Raw genomic sequence first — 23,431 nt, 5'->3', positions numbered from 1 at the left:
AGGCTGCTACTTTTGTGAAGTGGGAATTTCAAGTGTGAAGTGCGAAGTGGGAGATGAGAAGGGTCTTGTATGAAGAGACGAGATTGAAGTAAGACAATATCGACTCTAACTAGAATTTGATGTAAGGACACATATACTCAGCCTAGAGCAAAACTGCTGAAAAAATAACTTTAAAAGGTTTGGCTAAGAAGCCAGTAGAAGAAATAAAATGGAAAAATATAAAATATTTGATCAATCCAAAAGAAGGCAGGAAAGGCACAACAGAAGAATAAAAATCAGAGAGGACCCACACAAATGGTCAGTTATCACACGAAAAGATGCTCGTTCCATTAGATATCAGGGAAATGCAAAGTAAAGTGACAATGAGGGGGCGGCCCAGTGGCGCAGTGGTTAAGTTCGCACGTTCCACTTCTCAATGGCCCAGGGTTCACCGGCTGGGATCCCAGGTGCGGACATGGCACCACTTGGCAGAAAGCCACACTGTGGTAGGCGTCCCACATATAAAGTAGAGGAAGATGGGCATGGATGTTAGCTCAGGGCCAGTCTTCCTCAGCAAAAAGAGGAGGATTGGCAGTAGTTAGCTCAGGGCTAATCTTCCTCAAAAAAAAAAAAAGTGACAATGACATATCATTCACATCTACTCAATAGCTAAAATAATTTTTTTTTTTAAAAAAGGACATGATAAACGTAGACTGCAGGCCCAGGTCCCCACGTCTACGGTCTCTTCTCACAGAGAACTAAGTGCTGACTGAGCAAACAGGCACTGGCAGTTCTTCCTGCATGACGGCGCAGAGGCTGCGTCCCGGCCGCACCGGCCAGCTCTCGTTTGGGAGAGTTTTCTTTCTGGAGGGAGGGAAGGGCAAGCTCTCCCACTCCATTCCAGGCAACGTGCTGGCTCGCGGGCAGTAAGCAGACTCCTGGGCTATGTTCCCGCCAAGCAGACCATCAGAGATTTTTTTTTTCCCACTTAGGAATTTAGTAAATGTTTGAATTCAGCACAAATACTGGTTTAGCAATTCTTTTTTAATAATGGTGAAAATGATGCTATTCCTATTAATCGATGTCCATTCTGTTTTCAGATCCTCTTCTCCTGAGACAGCATTTGTTTTTTTAAAAGTTGCTGGAACTTAAGCCTGAATGACCTTTCCTGGTTGCCCATTACATTGTCTCCAGGCTGCAAAGAGCCTGTTAAATTATGCATCGAGATATTTTATATGCTTTGTCCAAACGAGGCACCACAAGATCTACACTGCCCCCCTGCTCAGGCCCTCTCCACAGAGGGGGCGCCAAAATGGATGGTGAGCCAGCAAAAGTTCATAGCACGTTTATTCATAGTAGCCGAAAACTGAAAACAACCCAGATGTCCCTTGAGGGGTGACTAGTTAAACAAATTGTGGTCCATCCACACCTTGGAATACTACGCGGCAATAAACAGGAATCAACTGCTCATACATGCAATGACCTGGGTGGATCTTGAGAGAATTATGCTGAATGAAAAAAATCCTACCCCAAAAGTTTACACACTGCATGACTTCATTTATATAACATTCTTGAAATGACAAAATTATAGAAATGGAGAACAGATTAGTGGTTGCCAAGGGTTAAGGAGGGGTTGTGGTAAAGAGGGAAACGGATGTGACTATAAGAGGGCAGCATGAGGAGTCCTTGTGGGGATGGAATGTTCCGTGTCTGGGCTGTGTTGATGTCAACATCCTGGTTGTGATACTGTACTAGAGTGTTACGAGATGCCAGCCTGGGGGAACTGGGTAAATGGTTCATGGGAGTCCTCTTAAAACTGCATGTGAATCTACGTTATCTCAAAATAAAGGTTTAATAAAAAACCCCACTGACTCTAAAGCAGGAACCCATGAATTTCCAAAGAAGCCACAAGGTAAACTATGTGTTGCTTTGAATATTTCACTCTGTGCTCACCCCTCTGTTTAACTGCGCTTCACTCACCCTCCAGGATTTAGGAGCATCTCCATGTGCAGTGCTGGGCTGGGCGCAGCAGAGGGGTCCGGGCACTCTGGTTCCATGTTTTCTTACGTGCATTTTACTGCCGTCCATAAATAGTGTCCTCAGGTAGCAACTCGTCCACAAAAGGGGAAATAGAAGTAGTAATAATAGCTTAGGGAGATAATCTACCTCATGAGGAACCAGGGAAAGGCCATATAAACCTTAAAAAAAGGGTTTTGGGGGGCCGGCCCCATGGCCGAGCAGTTAAGTTCACACGCTCCGCTTCAGCAGTCCAGGGTTTCGCCAGTTCGGATCCTGGGTGCAGACATGGCACCACTCGTGGAGACGTGCTGGGGCAGGATCCCACATGCCACAGCTAGAAGGACCCACAACTAAAGATATACAACTGTGTACTGGGGGGCTTTGGGGAGAAAAAGGAAAAATACAATCTTTAAATATATATATATTTTTTTCGCCTACAGAATTAACAAAAACTTGAGAGAAAATCCTAGAAGAGCGGGGGAAGGTGAGGGTGTGTAACACAAGCCATCCAGCCTGCTCGGAGTGAGCATTGATAGATTCTCTGAGGTGCCACCTTTTTAAAAAGCAGTAACCCCCTTTCCTCCTTTGACCCAGCAACTCCGCTTCTGGATCTCTTTACAGAAACAGTCTCTCCCAAACCTTGACCGATAAAAACCCATGTTGCAGTATCATTTGCAGCATCAGCCAAAACTTGGAAACAACCTAAAATAAATATCAATGGCCGTGTTAGACAGATTATGCTCTGTCCATTTGGTGAACTATGATATCAGCCTCAAAACGGTGTTTGGAAATGGTTTATGATAGTCCAGGAAGCGCTCACAATGTTAATTGATAAAAGTTGATCCTGGATCATAAAACTCTCTCCCTTGCAATGACAATGATCGCTACTGCCGTTGTTTTTCTCAATGCTGTTGGAGTGGTGACCTCGCCCCTCCCCAACTGGAACAATCATGGCCATAGAGAACCGACCAGGTGGAAATTTAGGCTTTAGCAAGAGAGAAACCAAGTCAGCACCTGACTATAATCTCATCTGAAACCTGGATATCTTTAGGCCTTTGGACCTTTTTAAAAGTCTTTTGGGCATTTTAAAAGGAATAAAGCTTTTAGAAAGATAAAATAGGGCCGGCCCTGTGGCCGAGTTGTTAAGTTCACGCCCTCCAGTTCGGCGGCCCGGGGTTTCACTGGTTCAGATCCTGGGTGCGGACATGGCACCGCTCATCAGGCCATGAAGAGGCAGCGCCCCACACAGCACAACCAGAGGCAATCACAACTAGAATATACAACTAGGTTCTGGGGTCTTTGGGAAGAAGAAGAAGAGGAAAACAAAGAGAGAAGATGGGCAACAGATGTTTGCTTAGGTGCTAATCCTTAAAAAAAAAAGTTAAAAAAACCCCAACAAGCCTTAAAAGGCAAGTGAAGCTGTGATATGAAGGAAATGCATCAAAATGCTCGCCTGACTGTCCTGGACAGCAGGCAATCTCTTTGCTCTTTTTCCACCCTTCTGCACTTCCCCCTTGTTGGTGAGGAGCCGGCCTGTCCACAAAAAGAGTTGCACAGTGGTCAAGGTAGCAGATTCTGAACGGGCTACTTGGGGTCTAAATTACTCTTCATTTAGGAGTCCCAGTTTTCTTGTCTGAAAGCAGGGCTCATGATAGAATTTTTTTCCACTCCAAAACATGTATTCTATGCAATTGACCCCCACAAAATCCCTGTGAGGGGCTATTCCCATCTCCATTTCACAGATGGGGAAACAGAGGCACACACAGGGTAAGTGCTCTCCCAGAGGCAGCTCAGATCGCAGACCCCTAGCGCTCAGCCACGCTGGGGACACGGGAGCCCCTTGCTCACGCCATCTGGAGGCCACGGCACAGGAAGTGGGGCTGCTATTGTCATCCCATTTTAGACTGGAGGAGCTGGGGGCACAGCAGGTTAAAGGGCAGAGCTAGGTGCCGCCAAGGCCCTGGCCCCACCTGCCCTCCCCTGGCTCTCAGTGACGCACTTAGCACGCTGTTAACGGCTGCTCTCTCTCTGTATCCTTTTTGTAAGGAACTCACTCTCCACAGCTGCTTGTACAGAAACAGTATCCTCTTCCCAGGTTGTTCTGCACAACGTGACTTGAACAGTTAGCGATAATGAAATCAAACCTGGCGCTGTGGATGGCATTTCCGGACATTCTGTTCAGTGCTCCTATTTTTAGCTCACTTGCCTTTTTTCTTGGCTTTCTGACAGCCAGGATTCTCGCTCACTCCTTCCAAGCTGAGATTTTCCACCAGGAGGCCTGTCCACGCCCAAGCCTCCTGTCCCTCACCTGTGTCCCTGCTCGATGGGGGCGGGCGGCCCCACCTTGCAGGAGGCCGTCATCTGTCCTCCAGCCACCTTTTCAGGCTGTTCTCAAACCCAGGCAGCCACCACCAGCCTGGAGGCAGACGCCCGCGGGGGCCTGGCCTAGCCATGAGGGCGGGGCCAACACCTCCTGTGCCAGCCTCCGGCACGTCTAATATCGGGGTGACAGGGGCAGAAGAGGGTGGTGGGAAGGAAGGGCAGGTTGAGGGCTGGGCTGCCCAGAATGCCAACCTCCAAAACTTCATTGGGACAGGCGGGAGGGGTGGCGTCAGCTTAACCCCAATTTCTACGGGTCTCTTCCCTCCTAATGGCCACGGTGTAAAGTTGTCCGGTCACAGAGGCCTGCGTGGTACGCACAGACTCTAGCAGACGTTTTGGGTACCCAAACCGCATGCCCGCAGCTCACTCTGATTCAACTAAAGCTGGGCGGCGCAGGGCACTGGGAGGGTCCCACCTCAGGGACCTGCCGGGGGAGCCCCTTTCCTGCCCCAGGCCCAGACCTTCTCCGAGGGCCCAGAGCAGGCTGCACAGGATAAGCTGGGGTAGTGACACCACCAGGCCTTCCCTCATCGAGGGGGTGAATCAATGTGCAAACCGTCCTTTTCTCGGAGTGCATTGTGCACAGCCTCTGAGAGGGCCCCGGCGGGGTCGAGCCCACAGAGATAACCAGCCCCATAACAGTCACTGTCACGGCTCCTTGTCCTCCCACGCCTCTCCTCCCCACTCCCTTCCTCCTCCCTCTGGGGCCACTGGCAAATAAGCCACCTGCAGCCCAGTCCTTGCTCATACTCCGCCTAAGGTGCAGCCAGTCGTTAACAGACAAGGTTCTGCGGGGCACGCATGCTGCCCAGCACCCCCCGAGAGGGGCACCGTGACCGCCCCACAGTCCAAAAGAGATGCATCCACGGCCTGGTTCCTGAAATCAATGATGCATTTATTACCTAAATGTTAAATGTTTAATATGCTGCCCTGGAACTTGGCTGGCTCAGAAAATCACACGTAACAAATGCGTCATTTTGAACATGCAGAGTAAATAATTGTTATTAATAGAAAACCCAGTTTCTCCTGCATCCTTTAAATGAATGTACAAGCAATGTTTGAGGACCGCAGCTCTGCAGGGGGCCAGGTGGCTGTCCTGGACAGGCTGCCCGCCTGCCTCAGCCCAGTTCTGGTGGGAACTCGAGGCCTTCCTCTAAGCCAGCAGCCAGCTGTCCCTGGCAGGACAGGCCAGGAGCTCCAGACCAAAGGCGACAGATGGACGGCTGTAGAGCAGGGCTGGCACAGTGTTGGTGGCCAGCTTGCCAAGACCCATGTGTCCTGCTCTGGCCCCAGCCGGCACAGGGCACTAGGTGGGTTTTCTGAGTGAAGGGCCTGCTGTCATCTAGGTGGCCCTTGCTGGTGTCCAACCTCAAGGGCTGCTTCCGCAGGCCCAGCAGCCACCTCTGACCCCCAGGGCTCCTCCCCCGCCCCCTCCTCTTCCTTCCTTTGCAGAGATTTCTACAGACACATGCAACCAGAGAAGACAGTAAAGGAAGGAAACACACTGTCCTCCTCGAAATTACAGCCAGAGCTTTTGTTCCCGTGAGGCTACTGCATGGAGGAAACAAGTAGATCTTTAAGATACATTCTCATGTCAGGAGGTGCAAAGAGAAAGGCTGACCCCACTAGTAGTAGGAGAATTTATTCTGTATCTCTTAGTCCAAGGCAGAACCAGTACAAAAAGTAACCATGGGCTGGCCCAGTGGCATAGTGGTTAAGTTTGCACACTCCGCTTCGGCAACCCTGGGTTCACAGGTTTGGATCCCGGACACAGACCTACACACTGCTCATCAAGTCACTCTGTGGTGGTGTCCCACATACAAAATAGAGAAAGATTAGTACAGATGTTAGCTCAGAGACAATCTTCCTCAAGTAAAAAGAGAAAGATTGACAACAGACGTTGGCTCACGGCCAATCTTCCTCGCCAAAAAAAAAAAAAAAAGAAACTTTTGCCTAATTTATTTTTTAAAAAAAGCACCCATATTCAAAGCCCAGCAAGACGATCAATGAAGTAGACATGAGGGAGCTTTTTCAGCTCAGTGGCCAGGATGCACCACCTTGTACACAGCCCTGGAATACTCAAAAATGTTGACCATCCACGAGGCCACCAAGAGAACCTCAATAACTTTCCAAAATGTGGGAATAGTACAGTAGCAGTTTCTGATCATCATGCAGTAACACCAGAAATTGTTAACAAACTAAGGGAACAAAAAAGCCATTCTCCTCGGAAATCTACACATTTTCTCCCAAACAACTCTTGGGTCAAAGGGCAAATATAAACCCACTTGCACAATTTGCAAGAACCTAAGATAATGAAAATATGACATATTAGGACTTGTGAGCAGGGCTTCATGGAAAACAGCCTAAAATTCATATCAATTTTTTAAAAAGAATGGAAATAAATTAATTTGGCACTGACTTGAAAGAGTAGAAAATGAGAAACAGAAATAAATGATAGGAAAGTAGGAGGAAGGCGCCAATAAAGACGAGCAGAAGCAAGTGATGAGAAAATGGAAAACAGTATAAAGAAATAGTCTGGCACTTTGGGAAAAAAGTGACGAGCTAATTGAGTGAAGGAAAAAAGCGGAGACGGCACAAATACACGAAGTAATAAATGACAAGTTGGGAATAACCACAGAGGCGAGAAAAAAACATTTTTAAGTAACTAATTTGTACTAATTTCATTTAAGTAACTATTTGTTTAAAAATAAATTTTAAACCGGTAGGAAATTTAATTTTCTAGGAAAAAACTAACTCTGGGAAATACAGAAAGACTAAACAGACAATTTCCACATCAGAAATAGAAAAAATTGTTAAAGAGCCTCTCCCCTACCCCCACCAAAAAAAAAAAAACTCCTGCCCAACCGGATGGTTTCCCAGGGAAGGTCTGCCCGTCTTTACTCCAGAGTCAAAAAAAAAAAAAAAAAAAAGAGGAAAATTTATAAGTTTTTTAAATTAAAGAAGTGCAATATTGATGCCCAAACCGGATAAAGACTGCACACAGAAACCTGGAAACCAATGTAACTTGCAAGCAGCAATGCGAAGTCTTAAAGAAAATATTAGCAAGGAAAACCCACCGGCTGCTAAAGAGCAATCCAGTGCCAAGGGGCGTTTGTTGCAAAAGTGAAAAGGCAAGTTAATATTAGAAAATCTAGTGATATAACCCATCATATTAATAGATTTAAGGAGAGAAATCATAAACCTTATGATTATCTCTATTGATGCAGAAAAGGCATTTACCAAATTCAACAGTCATTCTTGACTTTTAAAAAATGCTTAATAAAATAAGAATTGAAGGATTCTTCTTTGACACGGCAACATATGTAACGTTATAATCATATAAATACCAGCCCAAAAGTCATCATCATACTTAATCGGGAAACGCTGGGGTCATTCCTATTAAAGCCAGAAACAGGAAACCCCAAAACCATTACTACTCTTTAACACTGGAATGGATACGGGCCGGTGTAATTAGACAAGAGAAAGAAATTAGAGGTGCAAAAGCCATCACTATTTGGGAAATTAGATGTCTGATAAAGAATCCATCTTAAATGAGCACAAGTAATAAGAGAATTTAGCAGGTTACTTGTAGAATTAAAATTGATATACAGAAATCAATAGCCTTCCTCTATATCTATAGTGATCGATAGATAGTGTGTGTGTGTGTGTGTGTGTGCGTGTGCACCATATAGAACATATGATGGGAGAGAGGCCCCCACAACAGTATCAAAAAAAAAGATAAATATCTGGGAATACATGTAACAAGTAATGTGTAAAAGATATATGAGGAAAACCTTCCAAGACCCCACAGTTGACTTGCACAAATGAAAATGCAAACCATGCTCTTGCCTGGGATGACTCAATATCGTGGATATGCCAACCCTCCCTGAGTTGATTTCTGAATTCAATGCAATCCTTATAATAAAAAGTACCAACAGGCTTATTTTTCTTTAACTAGAAAAGCTGATTTCAAAAATGATATGAAAAATAAACAAAAAAAGGATAGCCAGGAAAACTCTGTAAAGGAAAAGTACTGAGCAAACCCCGTTAGGCAGAAAAGCACTCTACGAAGCCTGAATAACTAAAACAGAGTGGTACAGACAGTACACTACCACCAGACCAGTGGAACAAAATTAGGAAGACAGAGACCCAAATACGCATGGCGGCACCGCCGGGCGGCTGAATGGCTAAGTTTGCATGCTCCACTTCAGTTGCCCCGGGTTCACTGGTTCAGATCCCCAGTGTGGACCTACACACTACTTACTCATCAAGCCACACTGTGGTGGCATCCCACACACAAAATAGAGGAAGATTGGCACAGATGTTAGCTCAGGGCCAATCTTCCCCACCAAAAAAACAAAAACAAACAAACATTTCTCCAAATATAACATGCGAATTTAGTAAGTGATAAAGTTGGAATTTCAAACCAAAGGGTGTAAAAACGGACTTAAATGAAGATGTTTTGGAAGTCTTAGGAGCGGCCAGCACTGAGAGGCGTTGAGCAAAGAAGCTGAAGCTGAATTGCTGTTCTTTTTCTAACTGGTTTCAGGAGTAGAGCTGAATTAGCGCATCAGGACAAGACGCTCCCATCCAGTTACGCGCCTGCTGCCATGCTGCCACCCCGCCACCACCCAGGCTGATTTTGTGACTCTGTGTAGCTGAGTCATTCTGATTTAGTACCGTGGTTTAAAAAATACTGTCTATTAGTACTTACTCTGTGCCGGGGCATATGGGTCTATTTATCTCACTGAACCCCGGCCCCTCATAAGATAGATCTTATCGCCATTTTATCGCTGTGCATCTGTTTATCAAATGGAATCAACACCAGTCTGATAGGGCTTTTGAGAACCTTATCAGATATTGGAAAAAGTCATGACAAAGACAGACACTTAATAAATTATGTTGAGACAACTAAGTACCCAAATGGAAACAGATGAGGTTAAATCCACACATCTCACATTCTACGCCAGGGCACGGTCCAGGAAACGGAAAGGGAAACCGTGAAATTATAAGAAAGCTTGATGAATTCCTTAATGATCCTGGAGCGGGGAAGGCCTTTCTACTATGTGTCAAATTCGAGAGACCAAAAAAATAAAAGATTGATGAATTTGACTGTGTAAAAATAAATACATATGCCTGTAAAAAAATCATAAGCAAAGTCAAAAGATAAAAGACAAGCTGAGGGGACGGCCCGGTGGTGCAGCGGTTAAGTTCTCGCGTTCCTCTTGGGCGGCCCGGGGTTCACCTGTTCGGATCCCCGTGCAGACCTACACACCGCTCGTCAAGCCATGCTGTGTCAGGCATCCCACATATAAGGTAAAGGAAGATGGGCACAGATGTTAGCTCAGGGCCAGTCTTCCTCAGAAAAAAGAAAAAGAGGAGGATTGGTAGCAGATGTTAGCTCAGGGCTAATCTTCCTCAAAAAAAAAGACAAGCTAAAAAAAAAGGTAACGTATCACAAGGATTGATCTTCTTAATATACAACATATATATATTAGGTCCTAAAAATCAAGAAGAAAAAGAATAACCCAATAAAAATGGGTAAAGACATTAGTCCTCCGCCTTCAGATGCCAATCTTGAGGAGGCGGTCCCTGGTTCCCCACAACTTTTATCCGACTTGGCTACAAATCGGAGGTCCCCACGACCCCCTCCCCAGGTTCGATTAATTTGCTGGAACAGCTCACAGAACTCAGGGGAACGCTGACTTACGTTGACCAGTTTAGTAAAGGAAATGATAAAGGGTGCAGGTGAGCAGCCAGACGAAGAGACACACAGGGCGAGGTCTGGGAGGGTCCCGAGTGAGGGAGCTTCTGTCCCCGTGGAGCTGGGGTGTGTCACCTCCCGGTGCACGGACGTGTTCACCAGCCCGGAGGCTCCCCGAACCCCGTGCTGTCGGGATTTCATGGAGGCCTCCTCACGTGGGCACGATCACTCGTTACCTCTGTTTCCTGCCCCCTCTCCCCTCTGGAGAAGGTGGGGGCAGGGCCGAAAGTTCCAAGCTTCTTATCACAGCTTGTTCTTTCTGGAGACCAGCCCCCATCCGGGAGCCCACGGAGGGCCACTTAAATAGAACGAAAGATGCTCCTTATCACTTAGGAATTTACAAGGGTTTCAGGAGCCCCATGTTAGGAACCGGAGGCAGAGACCAATATATATTTTCTATTATCTCACGTCCATCAAATTGGCAAAAATCCAAGTGTGACAATACACTCAACGGGGTACAGTGGGAAACAGGCATTGCTGGTGGAAGGATGAAAGGCAGCCATCAAAATGACAACGCCTTCGCCCTTGATCGGCTGGATCAGAGCACCAGCAGCTCAGAGATGTGTGGCCACAGGGAGTGGGGGAAAGAACTGGGGGAGACAGGTCCCAGAAGACAGGGACTCTCTGTGTGGACCGGGCTCTATAATGAATGTGTTAAGTACTCAGAAAAATTAAATGGACTCTAGTTAACCCCTCCTATCATTTGAGAACCCTCCTGGGCATGAAGTGATTTTTCTCATCTGAACTTTATATGCAGTCAGACATCCTAACTAAATAAAACCAGGTGAATTTGAGGTTCTTTATAATTAATAATAAATCAGGCAGGCCCTTTCCTCGGAGGCTGGACCGCTGTGGCGCTGGCAGAGGATGTACGGTAACCATGGCAACTGCTGCAAGCCGGCCTTTCTTGGGCAGCTGTCCCTCACGCTGGAGGGTCCTGGGCCCTCAACTCCCAAATACCTCTCCAGCCAGTTTGCTCAGGCCTCACTTCCACCACTGGAGGCTGGGCCTGGGGCTTTGGGCTCTTAAAGCTCCTCACACACTCCGGTGGTTCAGGTCAGGGGATGGTGGCACTCCTGAGAACACAGGTGCTGGGATGTCGACGCATGTTCCAGGCATCCCCACGCTGCCCTACCCACAGCCTCCACCACAGACACTGGAAGGCCAAGTGTGCACATTCCCAGCCCCCCCTCAGGCCTGGGCTGGCTGTGGACACCGTGCTGGTCAACGATGTGCTGGTGGTCATCTCCCAGGCCAGATGCTGCCCCTCACCTCGTTAAGCTGCTGAGCCAGGTGGGCACGGACCTGGCTCTCAATTCTCATCATGAGAGAATGCTCTCCACTCCATGTGCAGGCCACTGTTAGCAGGGTCCCCTGTTACTTGCCCACGACTCACAGATGCAGGCTGTGGGCCTGGCCGAGAGACGAGGGAGATCCTGCGCACCCAGGCAGAGGGCTCTGCTATGGGATGACCAAGTACTCGGACAAAGTGACACCCACTGGGTTTGGGGTGCAGAGCATGGGCCCTGAGGTCTTGGCTGTGCTGGTCACAGCAAAGTCCTGCAAGAGAAGCCTAGATTCGGACTCGAGGGGGCCGCTCTGAAAGCAGAGAAGCACCAGGAGACGGCTCCTCCCTGAGCAGTGCTCTCAGCCTGGGATCAATAGCCACTCAGTGTCCTCCGATCTGGTGCCCTGCAAGGATGCAAGAGCGAGATCCTGCAGCCTGAGCTGAGGCCGGTACACCCTGGGAGCCAGCTGGAGAGCAGACAACGAGGAGCATCTGTGGGGGTTGCTGATGCTCCTCGGTGCACTTGAGTGGGAAATGGGCCAGACAGGAGCCTCAGCCCTCACAGCCGCAGGACCGTCCTAATGCCCAAGGACACATGCAGGTCCTGCAGCCTCGTTGGCAGAAACGTCACAGAACAAGTGAAACCTCTGACAAAACTCAGGGGGGTGGCATTGGCCCCTAGGAGACGAAGGGAAGGTGGGTGGGAGACTGAAGCCCATGCAGGTCCTCAGGCCCCAGGGCCCTGCCGGAGAGACCTCGGGATGGCTCCTCCTGACACGGCCGAGGAACTGGCAGGAGCCGCGGTCATGCATTTTTAAGTGGCCGTTAGTCCAGGCCTAAATGGGCTGTGTGGCCACAGTGGCTCCAGCTGGGTGGCAGGAAGGCCCTGGACAGAAAGGCTGCAGGACGTGGTCTCACCTTCCCCATGATGGCCTCCAGGCAGGATCCCAGCGTGCGCACCAAGGACAGGCCACTGGGTTTATCCTCTGATATATCGTGTCCCCAGGTTACTTCTCGATCCGTGCTGGAAGAATTAGAGCCAGTGGAACAGTGAGAGGAGAGCAGGGCCGGGGACGTGACTGAGTCTCTGAAGGAATTTCACCTCAGCTCCTGAAGTAACCCATCTTGCTCCCTATAAATTTCTTAATTCTGTCTTTTTTTTTTTAAAGATTGGCACCTGAGCTAAAAACTCTTGCCAATCTTTTTTTTTGATTCTTCTCCCCAAAGCCCACCACTACATAGTTGTTTATTCTAGTCGTGAGTGCCTCCGGTTGTGTTATGTGGGATGCCACCTCAGCATGGCTTGATGAGTGGTCCCATGTCCACGCCCAGGATCCAAACCGGTGAAACCCTGGGCTGCCAAAGTGGACTGTGTGAACTTAACGACTAGGCCATGGGGCTGGGCCCTAAATTTCTTAATTCTGCTTTTTATTTTTATTTTTTTTTGGTGAGGAAGAGTGGCCCTGAGCTAACATCTGTTGCCAATCTTCCTCTATTTTATATGTGGGACACCTCCACAGCATGGTTTGATGAGTGATGTGTAGGTCCACACCTGGGATCTGAATTGGTGAGCCCTCGGCAGCTGAAGCAGAGCATGCAAACTTAACCACCACGCCACTGGGCTGTCCCCATTGATTCTGCATTTTTAAAGTAAATGAAACCACCTCTTGCTTACTCTTGGGGTCCTCAAGTTGCCCTTATTTGAACAGAGTTTTAATCAGATGTTTCTGTCATTTAAATGCACTGGTTTCGGCTGGTTAGTGGCTTCAGGCAGGGCCCTGACAGTTGTGCTCCCCGCTGCTTTCCCAGAACCTGTCCCTGGAGACTCGGTCAAGGGTCTGACCCAACCCGGCCATTGCAATATGCCGCGCGGTCCTGGGGCCCTTTGGCTTGGTCCCCTGGGAAAACATCACATCCCCCCAAATTGTGCACCTACGTGTCTTCGTGTGCACGTGCAGGTGCACGGGTGGACGTATGTACATGCGTCTCGACGTGCATGCGCTGGTGCATGTGTGCATGCGCTGGTACATGTGTGCATGTGCACATGTGTGCATGCGCTGGTGCATGTGTGTTCTGAATTCAGGATATATTTTTAAAAATAAATCACAGCTAGATGTGGAACTTTCCAGAGTTCCTGTCCGAGACGGGCTTTTCCGGTTCTCAGGAGGCCTGAGCCGGGTATGGCCGGGGGCCCATCCCCGCTGCCGCTGGTACCACCGGAACAAGATGGTCCGGGGGCAGAAAGGCGCATCGTCAGAGGCTGTTCCCAGAGCATAAATGACACCACGGTTCTTTTAGCTCAATTTATTTTCAGAAGACAGACAAATGAGACCCTGGAATACCTCTTGGTTCGAACAAGAGTTCTTTTCTTTATAAAGAAGAAAAAGGGTTCCTTGGTTTTCTCCACAGAATAACTTTTTTTTTTACAAAAAAATAGTTTTTGATATATACATGCCTACTTTGGAAACCCTTTTGTCCTTGATGGCTTTAAGACCCATTTTTAGGCACATCCTTTATGCACCAACTGATTTGTCCCTTGCTTTGGCCAGGTGATGGCTCTCCTTCTAGATTTCCCCTTCTGAAAGCCACTTAAGTGAAATGGAGAGCGCGCTCACGGGCAGGACGGCCTCAGGGAGCGCAGGCCCCGCGCCGGCGGGTCTGTGCAGGCGGAAGACCCCGCAGACACCGAGTGCCCGCAGGTCTTTTCTTCCCCTGGGAAAAATCTGTGCGGACTAGAAACAAAGGGACGAAAGGAGGCAGACAGTCATTTTCTCGTATATTGTGGACATTTTATCCCTCTCTTTCACAGCAGCAATTTTAATAACAAGTATGATGCCTGCAGCATTTTATCCAGAAAACACCGGCACTCAGGCACGCTCACGCAGGCCCATGTATGAGGTGATCTTTGCAGAGCATGGCAAACACAGCCAGTTTTTGGGACACAGGCTTTTAAAGTCCAAGTTAGTCCCCCCACCCTTACCCCCCACCAACTCCCAGAGACCAAAAATACCGCTATCCTCAACTACATAAAGCCCGAGAGTAGCAAAACTTGTAAAAATGAAGTGTACAAAACGACCCCTCCATATAATACATTCGCACCCTGTGTACAAATTGTCACCCTTTGAAACTGGCCAGTGGTCAGGTATGGCAGAGTATCAATAATAGAAAAAGAACCCCAACGTCCGTCACACGCGCTTAAGCAATGGTTTGTGTGGTTTTCCAAAGAGAGAGATTCTCATTTACAGTTACAGTACTTACTGACAATCTTTATGATTAAGAAGCCCGTTGGATTTCCTGGCGTTTAGGCAAGGAACATTTGATTGTCACAACATACAATTCTGAGACAATAAATACAAGTAGATCAGATGCATTTCTTCATTGTATCAAGTAACTCCAGTTTAATACAATTTAGTGCATTTCAGTATCATTCACAGTTCGACTTCTGTCCAAATACTTTTTCAACAAAAAGTTAAGAAACTGAGAAGTTTGTAGGAAAAGAAAACTCTGGGTGAGCTTGTCATTACAAAGTGTAAAGCAATTCAGCTGTCTTTGAGAAGAATACGTGCTGCTGCCGGGGCGCGGGGGGCTGACTCTGTCAACCTCTCGGGAAATCTCCTAGGCTCCCGAAAAGGGTTCTTGTCCTTTATTTCCTGAGTGGGTTATGAGAATGCCACCGTTTCCACCGAATTAGCTAGCGGCAAATACTTGTGGGAAAACTGAATTCATATGTGTCCACCCCTCAATCGAGCAAAACTAAGCGAGACATCTTCGACCCAAAAACCATCCCTGTGTTTTTGCATCCTGGCCCTGATATGCAAGAACGTGGGACCCGAATGTCTGCATGCACCCTGGCGGCCCCACGCAGGGTTTGGGACAAAGCCAGGGCGAGTTAGTGGTGTGGCTGGCCCCACAGCCCAGGCCCAGACGCTAGGAGAGGCTAGAGAAAGGGGCAGAAACATGGGCCAGAGCCATGCTGTCTCCAGAGGGAAGGCAGGTGGTCATGTCAGGCCCACCATTTTAACCCTAAGCCTGGTTACAGTGCTGCAGGGTTAGAAGCCACACCACACCATTTAATGCTAAGTGTTGCATGCCGGGGAAGCATGCAGCTGTTAGTGAGAAATTCGCAGCATGAGTTTACGCACAGGATTAAACAATTCTGCTGAAAATCAGGTGGGCTGAGCAGAGTCTATTGGGCTTGTCCTACAGGTGAGACAAAGTGACATGCAGGGCGTCCCTGATTCCTCACGCCCAGTGGGATACCAGTCGGTGGTCGCACGGCGTGGAAGGCCTAGGCTCCGGAGTTGCCCGTGACTGCAGGCACCCGTCAGCTCCCGTGCTCACTGACTAAAGGTCTGTAAGGGAAGGCTCTCACGCCACAGAGCAGGAGGAACAGGGACAGACAAGACAGGGCTTCCAAACTGATCCAGGATCATGGCTGTTTTATACAAGAAAGTGCTGTTCACACTGTTGTTTCATTGAGTAGTTTGTCTACTCAGAGCTCATCTCTTCCACCAGACTCTGCGCTTCTTGAGGACAGAGACCATAATCGGGCCATGCAGCTGGCACGCCGTCACCAAGCACCGGGTGACCAGGGTCACTTCTTTCTCTGGGTTAAAACTCTTATCAATGGGTAGTCATTTCAAACCCTCCTCCAGGCTTCAGCATGGAGAGAAGGCGGGCGCACAGAAAGAGAGCCTTCACACATCTATGACTCGCTTTCCCATGACCAGCTAAGGCTTTCCCCAGCGTCTGCTCACGTGCACGCAGTGGGGATAGTCACTGCTTACAGTGCCATCAGGAAGACCCCAAAGAGGGAAGCCAGACAGTCTCTAGGTGCTGGTAGCTGCCACAGGTCACAGGACCCCAGAAGCCAGAGGGGGACAGAGATCTGTGGCCCTCTCCCCAGCTGGACACATAGGGAGCGTCCACAACTCAAACTCCACTCGCTGGGCAGGGCCAGGATACACGCGTGGAAGATGTCTTGACTCGGCGCCTGGCGCCTGAGAGCAGGGCCTGGGCCTGTGCTGAGAAACATGCCGGCCAGCTGCGCCCAGGCTCTGCGCTCAGCCCGCTGCACCCTCACAGGAAGGGCCCAGGGCCCTCTCTCTGTGCCTCCAGCCAAGGTGGGGTGGCTCTGGAGGCGCGAAGCAAGCAACAGAGCAGGCCCCAGCAGAGGGGGTCAGCAAACACCTCCCCCCAGCGGAGGGGGTCAGCAAACACGTCCCCTCCTGGCGGGACCCAGGACCCGGTGTGGAGGGCACCGCGACTCGGGCCTAAAGCGCACTGCCCCCAACGGTGACCAGCCTGACTGTCCCAGCACTCAGCCTGACATGACAACATCAGCAACGAATGAAGGTCGGTGGTAGGCGTAAAGGAAAAGGAAAAAAAAAAAAGCACTATTCTGTGATTTATTAATTTAATTTAAAAAATTAAAGGAGCTCCCCTCCCCCTTTCCACTTCTCTCCTGAAGTGGATCAAAAGCAAAATCCACCTCTCCCTAAAAAAAAACCCCAAACATTCATAGTGTAGTTTTTATTGCTCTCAAAGGGCTGGGTATTCAAATGCATGGGGTCACTGGGTTAAACGTGGAGGAGCCGCTGAGGTTACCCCAGGCCGTGGCCTCAGTCTCCATTGGCCGGGAGTCTCCACAGCGCCCTCACCGCCGCAATGCAGAGTTCACACATTACGTATTAATTTCAAGGGGAGGGAACGTATCTGGGAAACAAGGACTATTAATTAAATGGTAAACGATCTCAAGTTGCATTTTCCAGGTAATGTATCTGCACGGTAGTACCCTTCGGCTTTTCTTTCCTAAGATTCTTTAGGTGTTAGTGAGTTAGCGAACGACAGGAGACAGACACAGAGGAGCAGCATTTACGGAAAGAAAGAGCAGACCTCAGGTCGTCGCTCACCGGCCCTCGCAGCGGAGGGGCACTGTCTGCTCGGCTCCGCCACGGGCGCTGGCGAAGGGAAGGAGGGGAGATGCCCTAAGATGGAGGGGAGCTCCCTTCTACGAGCATTCTAAAGCTGTTTCACCCCTTCAAGCACGCAAGGGGCTGTCCTCATCCACCATCACTCAGGAGCACGCAGAGCCGCGGTGCCTTCGCAGCCTGCGCCCTGTCTCCAGCAGCGTCACCGAGCAGAGCCCAGCACAGGGTCGCGGTCAGAGAGCAGACGCTGCCTCGAGGAAGCTTCCCAAAATACATACTTAGGGCCAATGCATCATCATTTTCCCAATTTAGTTTTTAATTTTTTCCATGCCTCTTTCCTCTATTTTTTTTTCTAGAAAATTCAGCCTGCCTCCGTTCAGAATGCTGGTTACAGTGTATCAGAGAGAACACCCATTATTTTCCTTTCCCTTGCTAAAAAAACAGGAGGGGAGTGTCACTTTAAAAAAGCAAGTTGAAGGTTTAGGAGGAAAAGTCCAGTGCAGGTGGGGTTTCTGGTGGAATGACTAGCTGAGCCCAGGGAGAGCCGGGGTCTGCCCACTCCTCCAACCAGCCCCCGCGGCTTCCAGCCCCTGGCCTACCCCCCGAGCGGACACTGATACTCGCGCCTTCATGTGCGGAATAAACAGCTCCTTCTAGGGCTGGGAGCCAAAGGGAACGCTGTGAGGACAGAAGCCAAGCACAGGCTGGCAGGACGCTCTGGAGACAGCCCTGCGGCGGGAGGAGCCGAGGAGGAACCAGCACGCCCGCGGGCCCGGGGGGCGGGGGTTCACCATCTCTAGCTTTCCTCAGGAAGCTGAGAGCCATCAACAGATCAACTGTAGAAATAAAACCTCTAAAAGCCCGAGAGCTCCGTGTTAACAGTCTCCCACCACCTCTGGAGGACAGAGGTTTCACGGTGACACCGCTTTTTAAAAAGCATCCGAGAGTGCTGTGGGCTGCAGGGCAGAGGTCAGCACCGCGGGGCTCCTGGGCTGCGGGGCGGAGGGCCCGGGCCCCCCTAGGCCCGGCGGAGGGCCTGGGGTCTGAGGGCGGCAGGGAGAAGGGACAGCGCAGGTCCGGGTAAGGGAGGATTGTGCGTTTCACCGAGTCCTAGGGGCCCGTTCACTTTAAAACCACATTTCAGGTGTTCACACCCAGGGTTAGGCAGGAGACGGGCGAGATGCTCTGGGAAAGAAAGCGGGGCGTCTGCCTGCAGCCAGCCTGGCGCAGGACCACGACCCGACCCCGCGGACCCAGCCAACGCTCGGTGTGTGCTTATCACCAGGAGAACTCTCTCCAAGGCCAACCCACGTCTGGGAGCGAAGGTGCCGTGCCATGCCGAGCAGAGCAGCAAGCAGGCGCTTCCGGGCCGGACCCTGTCGAATCCGTTCCCGGGAGGACAGAGGAAGAGTCGCAAAGAGACAGTTCACAGGGGGTGCGGGGAAGAGGCGAGGGGCCGGGGTCAGTTCCTGAAGTAACTGATAAAAACGAAAGTGGGGTCTAAGTTTAAGAAGAGGAGGCATCGAGAGGCTCCCTCCGGCAGGCAGAGTTCTCGGGAGCCGTGGCCTGGGCGGGCGAGAGCCGGGTCCGGAGCCGACCTCGGAGCCCAGCTCCCCGGGCGCCTGGTGCCGGCGCGGCACGGGTGGCGGCCCCGTCTGCAGGCCTTGCCGCTCCTCTACCCCTCCACTCGAGTTTTATTGTTAATATTAGTCACCAGTTAATAAGAAAAATAGTTTCTAAGTGTCTTTTTTTTCCGCTCTGTGTGTGTTGTTCTGTTTTTAATTGAGTTAAGTGGATACCACCGTCCGGTCACGTGTGTTCAATCACGGCCATTAATCACTCCTTTTTCTTAAATTCTTGGTTTCCGTAGCTGGAGCCTTTTTCTATTTCAGTTACTCCTATTAGTCGTCGGACTCCAAAGGAAGCTTTAAGACAGGAAAAAGGGGAGGTTAGAGTGATGGCTTTGCTGGAAAAGTGGTTCAGGGGGGCTCCCGCCTCCTCCCCCTTCCCCGCGCCTGCCCATCAGCCTGTCCTGGGGGGCAGGTGTCCTCTGCAGCCCGTGGCCAGACCCGCTCTCAGGGGCCTGCAAGGCTCAGATTGGATCCCAGCTCTCCACGGGCTGTCACCTGGACAGCTCCCAGCGTGACTGTGACAGTCTCCAGGCCGCCCCCATGGCCGGCACACGGAAGACCCGACCTTGGGCTGTGTAGTCACCCAAGTTCGTTACCTGCCCCAACAAACCCCAGGAACATCAGGATCAGGAGGGGAGATCCACTTGCAAAGACGCCCAAGACAAAACTGAAAAGAGGAGACAGCAGGATGGTGGCCCAGGCGAGGAAGTTCAGGAGCGTCCACGGCCTTCGGGTGGGCTTGAACTGCTCCCCTGGAAACACCCCCTTCTGGTTATACATCTCCTGCAACGCATCCTGAAAGAGTCGACAAGAAAAGTGGTCTCTTTACATGTTTTTTTTTTTTTTTTTTTTTGCTAAGGAAGATTCACCCTAAGCTAACACCTGTGTCAATCTTTCTCTATGTTGTATGTGGGTCACCGCCACAGTATGGCTGATGAGTGGTGTAGGTCTGCACCCAGGCTCCGACTCCAGGCCACCAAAGCGGAGTGCATGAACTCAACCACCAGGCCACGGGGCTGGCCCCTATATGCTATTCTTTTAACACTAGAGAAAAGCGTTGACAGTGAAAAATGACTCCTGTTTACAAATGATTATAAACATGCCCCATAAATAAAGTAGACGGGTTACGCATGCTGTAGGTGGGAGGGGAAGCTGGCATGAGCTTCGTGCCTTGGCTGCTTGTATCCAAAGCATGAAAAAATACAAACCCTTTGACTGGCAAGTTTCCTAAGAAAATAATCAGTCTGTACCTAGCACATGAGAGGCACCTCTGACCCCAGGACTGCCGGCGTTGGCCAGGCCCCTTGCAACCCCTGCTAGGTCTCAAAGGGGGCCTGGTGGCTGTGACCCGCCAGGAGTCTCGTGGCCTGGGCACAAGTCCTGGCACCTTCCATAGCTCCGGGTCACCCTCTCGGTCTCTGTTTCCTGGAGGCTGACGATGGGAGGAGAGGTGAGCGTGTGAAGACATCGGGGAGAGGACTCTGTCAGAGCCGTCATGACAGCAGGACTGGGAAGTGCTCCACATTGAGTGCGGCTGACAGTCGGCGAGGCCTGGTGCTCCGACCCCTCTGCGGCCGTCATACGTAACGCAGTGGTGTGTTAACAGGGAGACCCAGGATGCTTCAAGATTTGTGAAGGAAGACATTAAGAACCACATGATGCCACTGAGACACACACAGTGTGACCATCCGTCTGTAGAGACCAAGCTTGGAAAGATGCACAACAACAGGATCTTGGTGGCGATCCTGGGGGCGTGGAGTGTCATCTGCCTTTATTGTCTTCTATTTTATTTTCTGCACTCAATTTCCCACAGCTGTGTTTCATACTATATAAAAATGAGGGGGCGCTCAACAAACAGCAGCCTCGCAGCCTCATCAGCCTGTGCAGAGGCACTAGTTGCCCTGCCCTTCGAGGGGCAAAGGGCAGGCGATACGGGGCCTCGTGTGGTCAGGACCTGTGACCCCCACACTCCCGCATGCACCTCAGGGCGACGCCACATGCTCCCCACCCCACCTGGAAGGCCCTTCTCGGCATGGCCCCGGAAAACTCCAGCCATTTTCAAGCTGTTTGCCCATCCCCGCTCTGACCACCCCGACCCTCCGAGAACAGGACCTGCGCCCGCCTGCGCCCAGAGCTGCACAGGTGGTGTGGGAAGCTGTCGCCCCTCCAGTGCAGGGCCCGGCTCAGCAGGCCTCTCAGCATGTTGTGACAGCATCTCACGGTATACGACGGGCCCGAGACGACACCACGAAACTCGAAGGCAGGAGCTTTCCCTCGGGTGAGAGCACGACAGGCTTTGTTGCTCTTGATCAGATGAATCACACACACACGTGATCCTGACACAGAAGTGCTTGTCGAGCTCTCACCAGTACCCTCCTCGTTGCCCACACACCAGGCTCTCCCCCGTGGTGAGGCTCTCTATGGGGTGAACCCTCAGGCTGGGGTGCTGCTGCCCTCTGACCTTTCCTGACTTGTCAGCAATTCCACACACACAACCAGACAAGCTGCCCTCATTGCGTGTCTCCCCACCTTCCTCCACCCTCCCAAGGCTCTGCTGGCCCTGCCGCCAGGCAGCCCACACTCCTCGGGCCGGGCAGCACAGCCGTGGCGCTGGGCCTCCCGAGTCATCACATCCCCCTCCCTGCAGGTGTACCCTCTACTTCCCAGCTGCTTCTCCAGGAGCCCCAATGCCCCAATACTGAGTAATGCATTCTGAGTAATTTCCTCAAAACCTTCCAGTTTACTAATTCTCTCTTCAGCTGTATCTAATCTGCTATTTAATCTGTTAATTAAGATTTTACTGTCAATGACTAGATTCTTCATGCCTATAAATTCTACTTGGTTTTTCCGGTCCATCTCATTTTTTCATAGGTCTCAGTCTTTTGTTTGCAATTCCTTCTTTTGTGTTTAATCATTTCAAACATACTGATTTTAGTCTCCATCTGATAGGTCCATTTCAGCTGAGGTTTTTGAGGGTTTAATTTTTCTGTCTGTCATGTCTGTCATACCTTCCCATAACAGACTTCAGTGATGAGCTCGTCTCCAGCAGAACTGTCCCCGAGGAAACCCGGGCAGCTCAGGTTGGAGCTGTGTTCTTCTACTCCTGCACTTGCTTCTGTCAGGAACTCCAGAGAGATTCACCCAGAACCACTTTTTATGTTGACATTTTGGCTGTGTTCTTCTTGAATTATGTTGTTAGAGTAAATTCAAATCCTACACCTGTTTGAGGACAGGCCTGTGATTGCGAATTACCAGGGGAAACCGTTTTAAGACCAGGAGGAGAAAGGAGAGCTTCACAGTCATTTCCCTGTGCTGGCAGGAAAATTTTTTTCAGTTTAACCTTTCTGAGGACAAAATTCTCAGAGCTTCCCACCTTTATGTGAGGTTTTCAGCTCTAACTTCCTGCTTTGAATGAGGTCAAACCTTTATCTTCTTTCCCAGGTAGGCATTAAAACAAAAGACTTCAGGTTAAGGGGACCCTGTTTGCAGTGTGTGGCAGTATCAGCTCACAGGCTACCACCTGGCTTCCAGTTCCGTTTCTTTTTCTGATCCTAGAAATTTCCTGTATTTTCTTGAGAGCTCGCCAATGCACTTAAAAAGATATTTGTTATATACTGGGAGGATTTTCTGATTATTTAAGCTCCTACAATGCTGAAAATGAAAACCTAATGTCCCGCGGGTTTGTGTATACAAAATAAATTGGAAGTAAGAGCCAGGGATGAGGTGTGCTATAGGGGAATGGAGAAGAGACTGGACGTGGTTGTCATAGAATCCTTTCATGTCATCTACGTTGTGTCTCATATATTAAATCACATATACACACACATATAACACATGTGTGTTAAATATCTATCATTTCTTTTACAAGAAAAAAATGGAACAAATGTGATAAAATATCAGCCACGGTTATATAAATGTTGTGTTATCCTTTATACTTTTCTCCAGTTTGTTAATTTCTCAAAAGTTGAGACAATTAAAACAAAAAAAAAGAAGAGAAAGATTAGAAAGAAGCATCTGGGAACTGCACGTACTCTCGTCTCCAGAGGAAGTCACTGTGCCCCTGCCCGCCCCACCAGCTGCCCCTTGGGAACCTCTTCAGAGACCCCGAGGGGAAGCAGGCACCTTTACCTTCTCCTGGTAGAGTTTATGAAGCCACTGAGCCGCTTCTTTTTCCTCCTGCGGGATGTCTTTCAGGGGAAACCTCCTGTTTAATTGAGAAGATTGAAAGCAAAGTAAATGACTAGAGAAATCAAGCTGACCGGGGAAAGTCAGTCATTGAGCCTCGGGGCTATTGCTGGCTGGCCTTTTCCATTCCAGTCTCACTCTTGATTTCGAAAATACACAAGCATCAGAGCAGCTCCCGGGCCTCCGCCTGAGTGCCGTGGAGTCACCCAGCACCCGGTGGCAGAGAGACACGTGCATGCTTGTGCGCAGCGGA

At 49.8% G+C, this 23,431-nt stretch overlaps 1 protein-coding gene across 4 annotated transcripts in view; it reads right to left on the bottom strand.

The window, feature by feature from the left end:
* Positions 1 to 14,793: 14,793 nt before the first annotated feature.
* The window catches only part of LOC124231293 (1-acyl-sn-glycerol-3-phosphate acyltransferase gamma), a 56,282-nt gene continuing 47,644 nt past the window's right edge, over positions 14,794 to 23,431 (bottom strand). For all 4 annotated transcript variants that reach the window (XM_046647990.1, XM_046647987.1, XM_046647988.1 and 1 more), the window contains exons 7-9: positions 23,122 to 23,197; positions 19,590 to 19,788; positions 14,794 to 19,287 (exon numbers count right to left, since the gene is read on the bottom strand). In XM_046647990.1, coding sequence (XP_046503946.1) covers positions 19,199 to 19,287; positions 19,590 to 19,788; positions 23,122 to 23,197 — 364 coding nt within the window. In that variant the 3' untranslated portion in view covers positions 14,794 to 19,198. The remainder of the gene's footprint in view (positions 19,288 to 19,589; positions 19,789 to 23,121; positions 23,198 to 23,431) is intronic.

The sequence above is a fragment of the Equus quagga genome, chromosome 21 (genome assembly GCF_021613505.1).
Source record: "Equus quagga isolate Etosha38 chromosome 21, UCLA_HA_Equagga_1.0, whole genome shotgun sequence".
Lineage (NCBI taxonomy): Eukaryota > Metazoa > Chordata > Mammalia > Perissodactyla > Equidae > Equus > Equus quagga.
The sequence above is the reverse complement of the archived record's forward strand: the minus strand, read 5'-3'. Positions and strand labels throughout refer to the sequence as shown.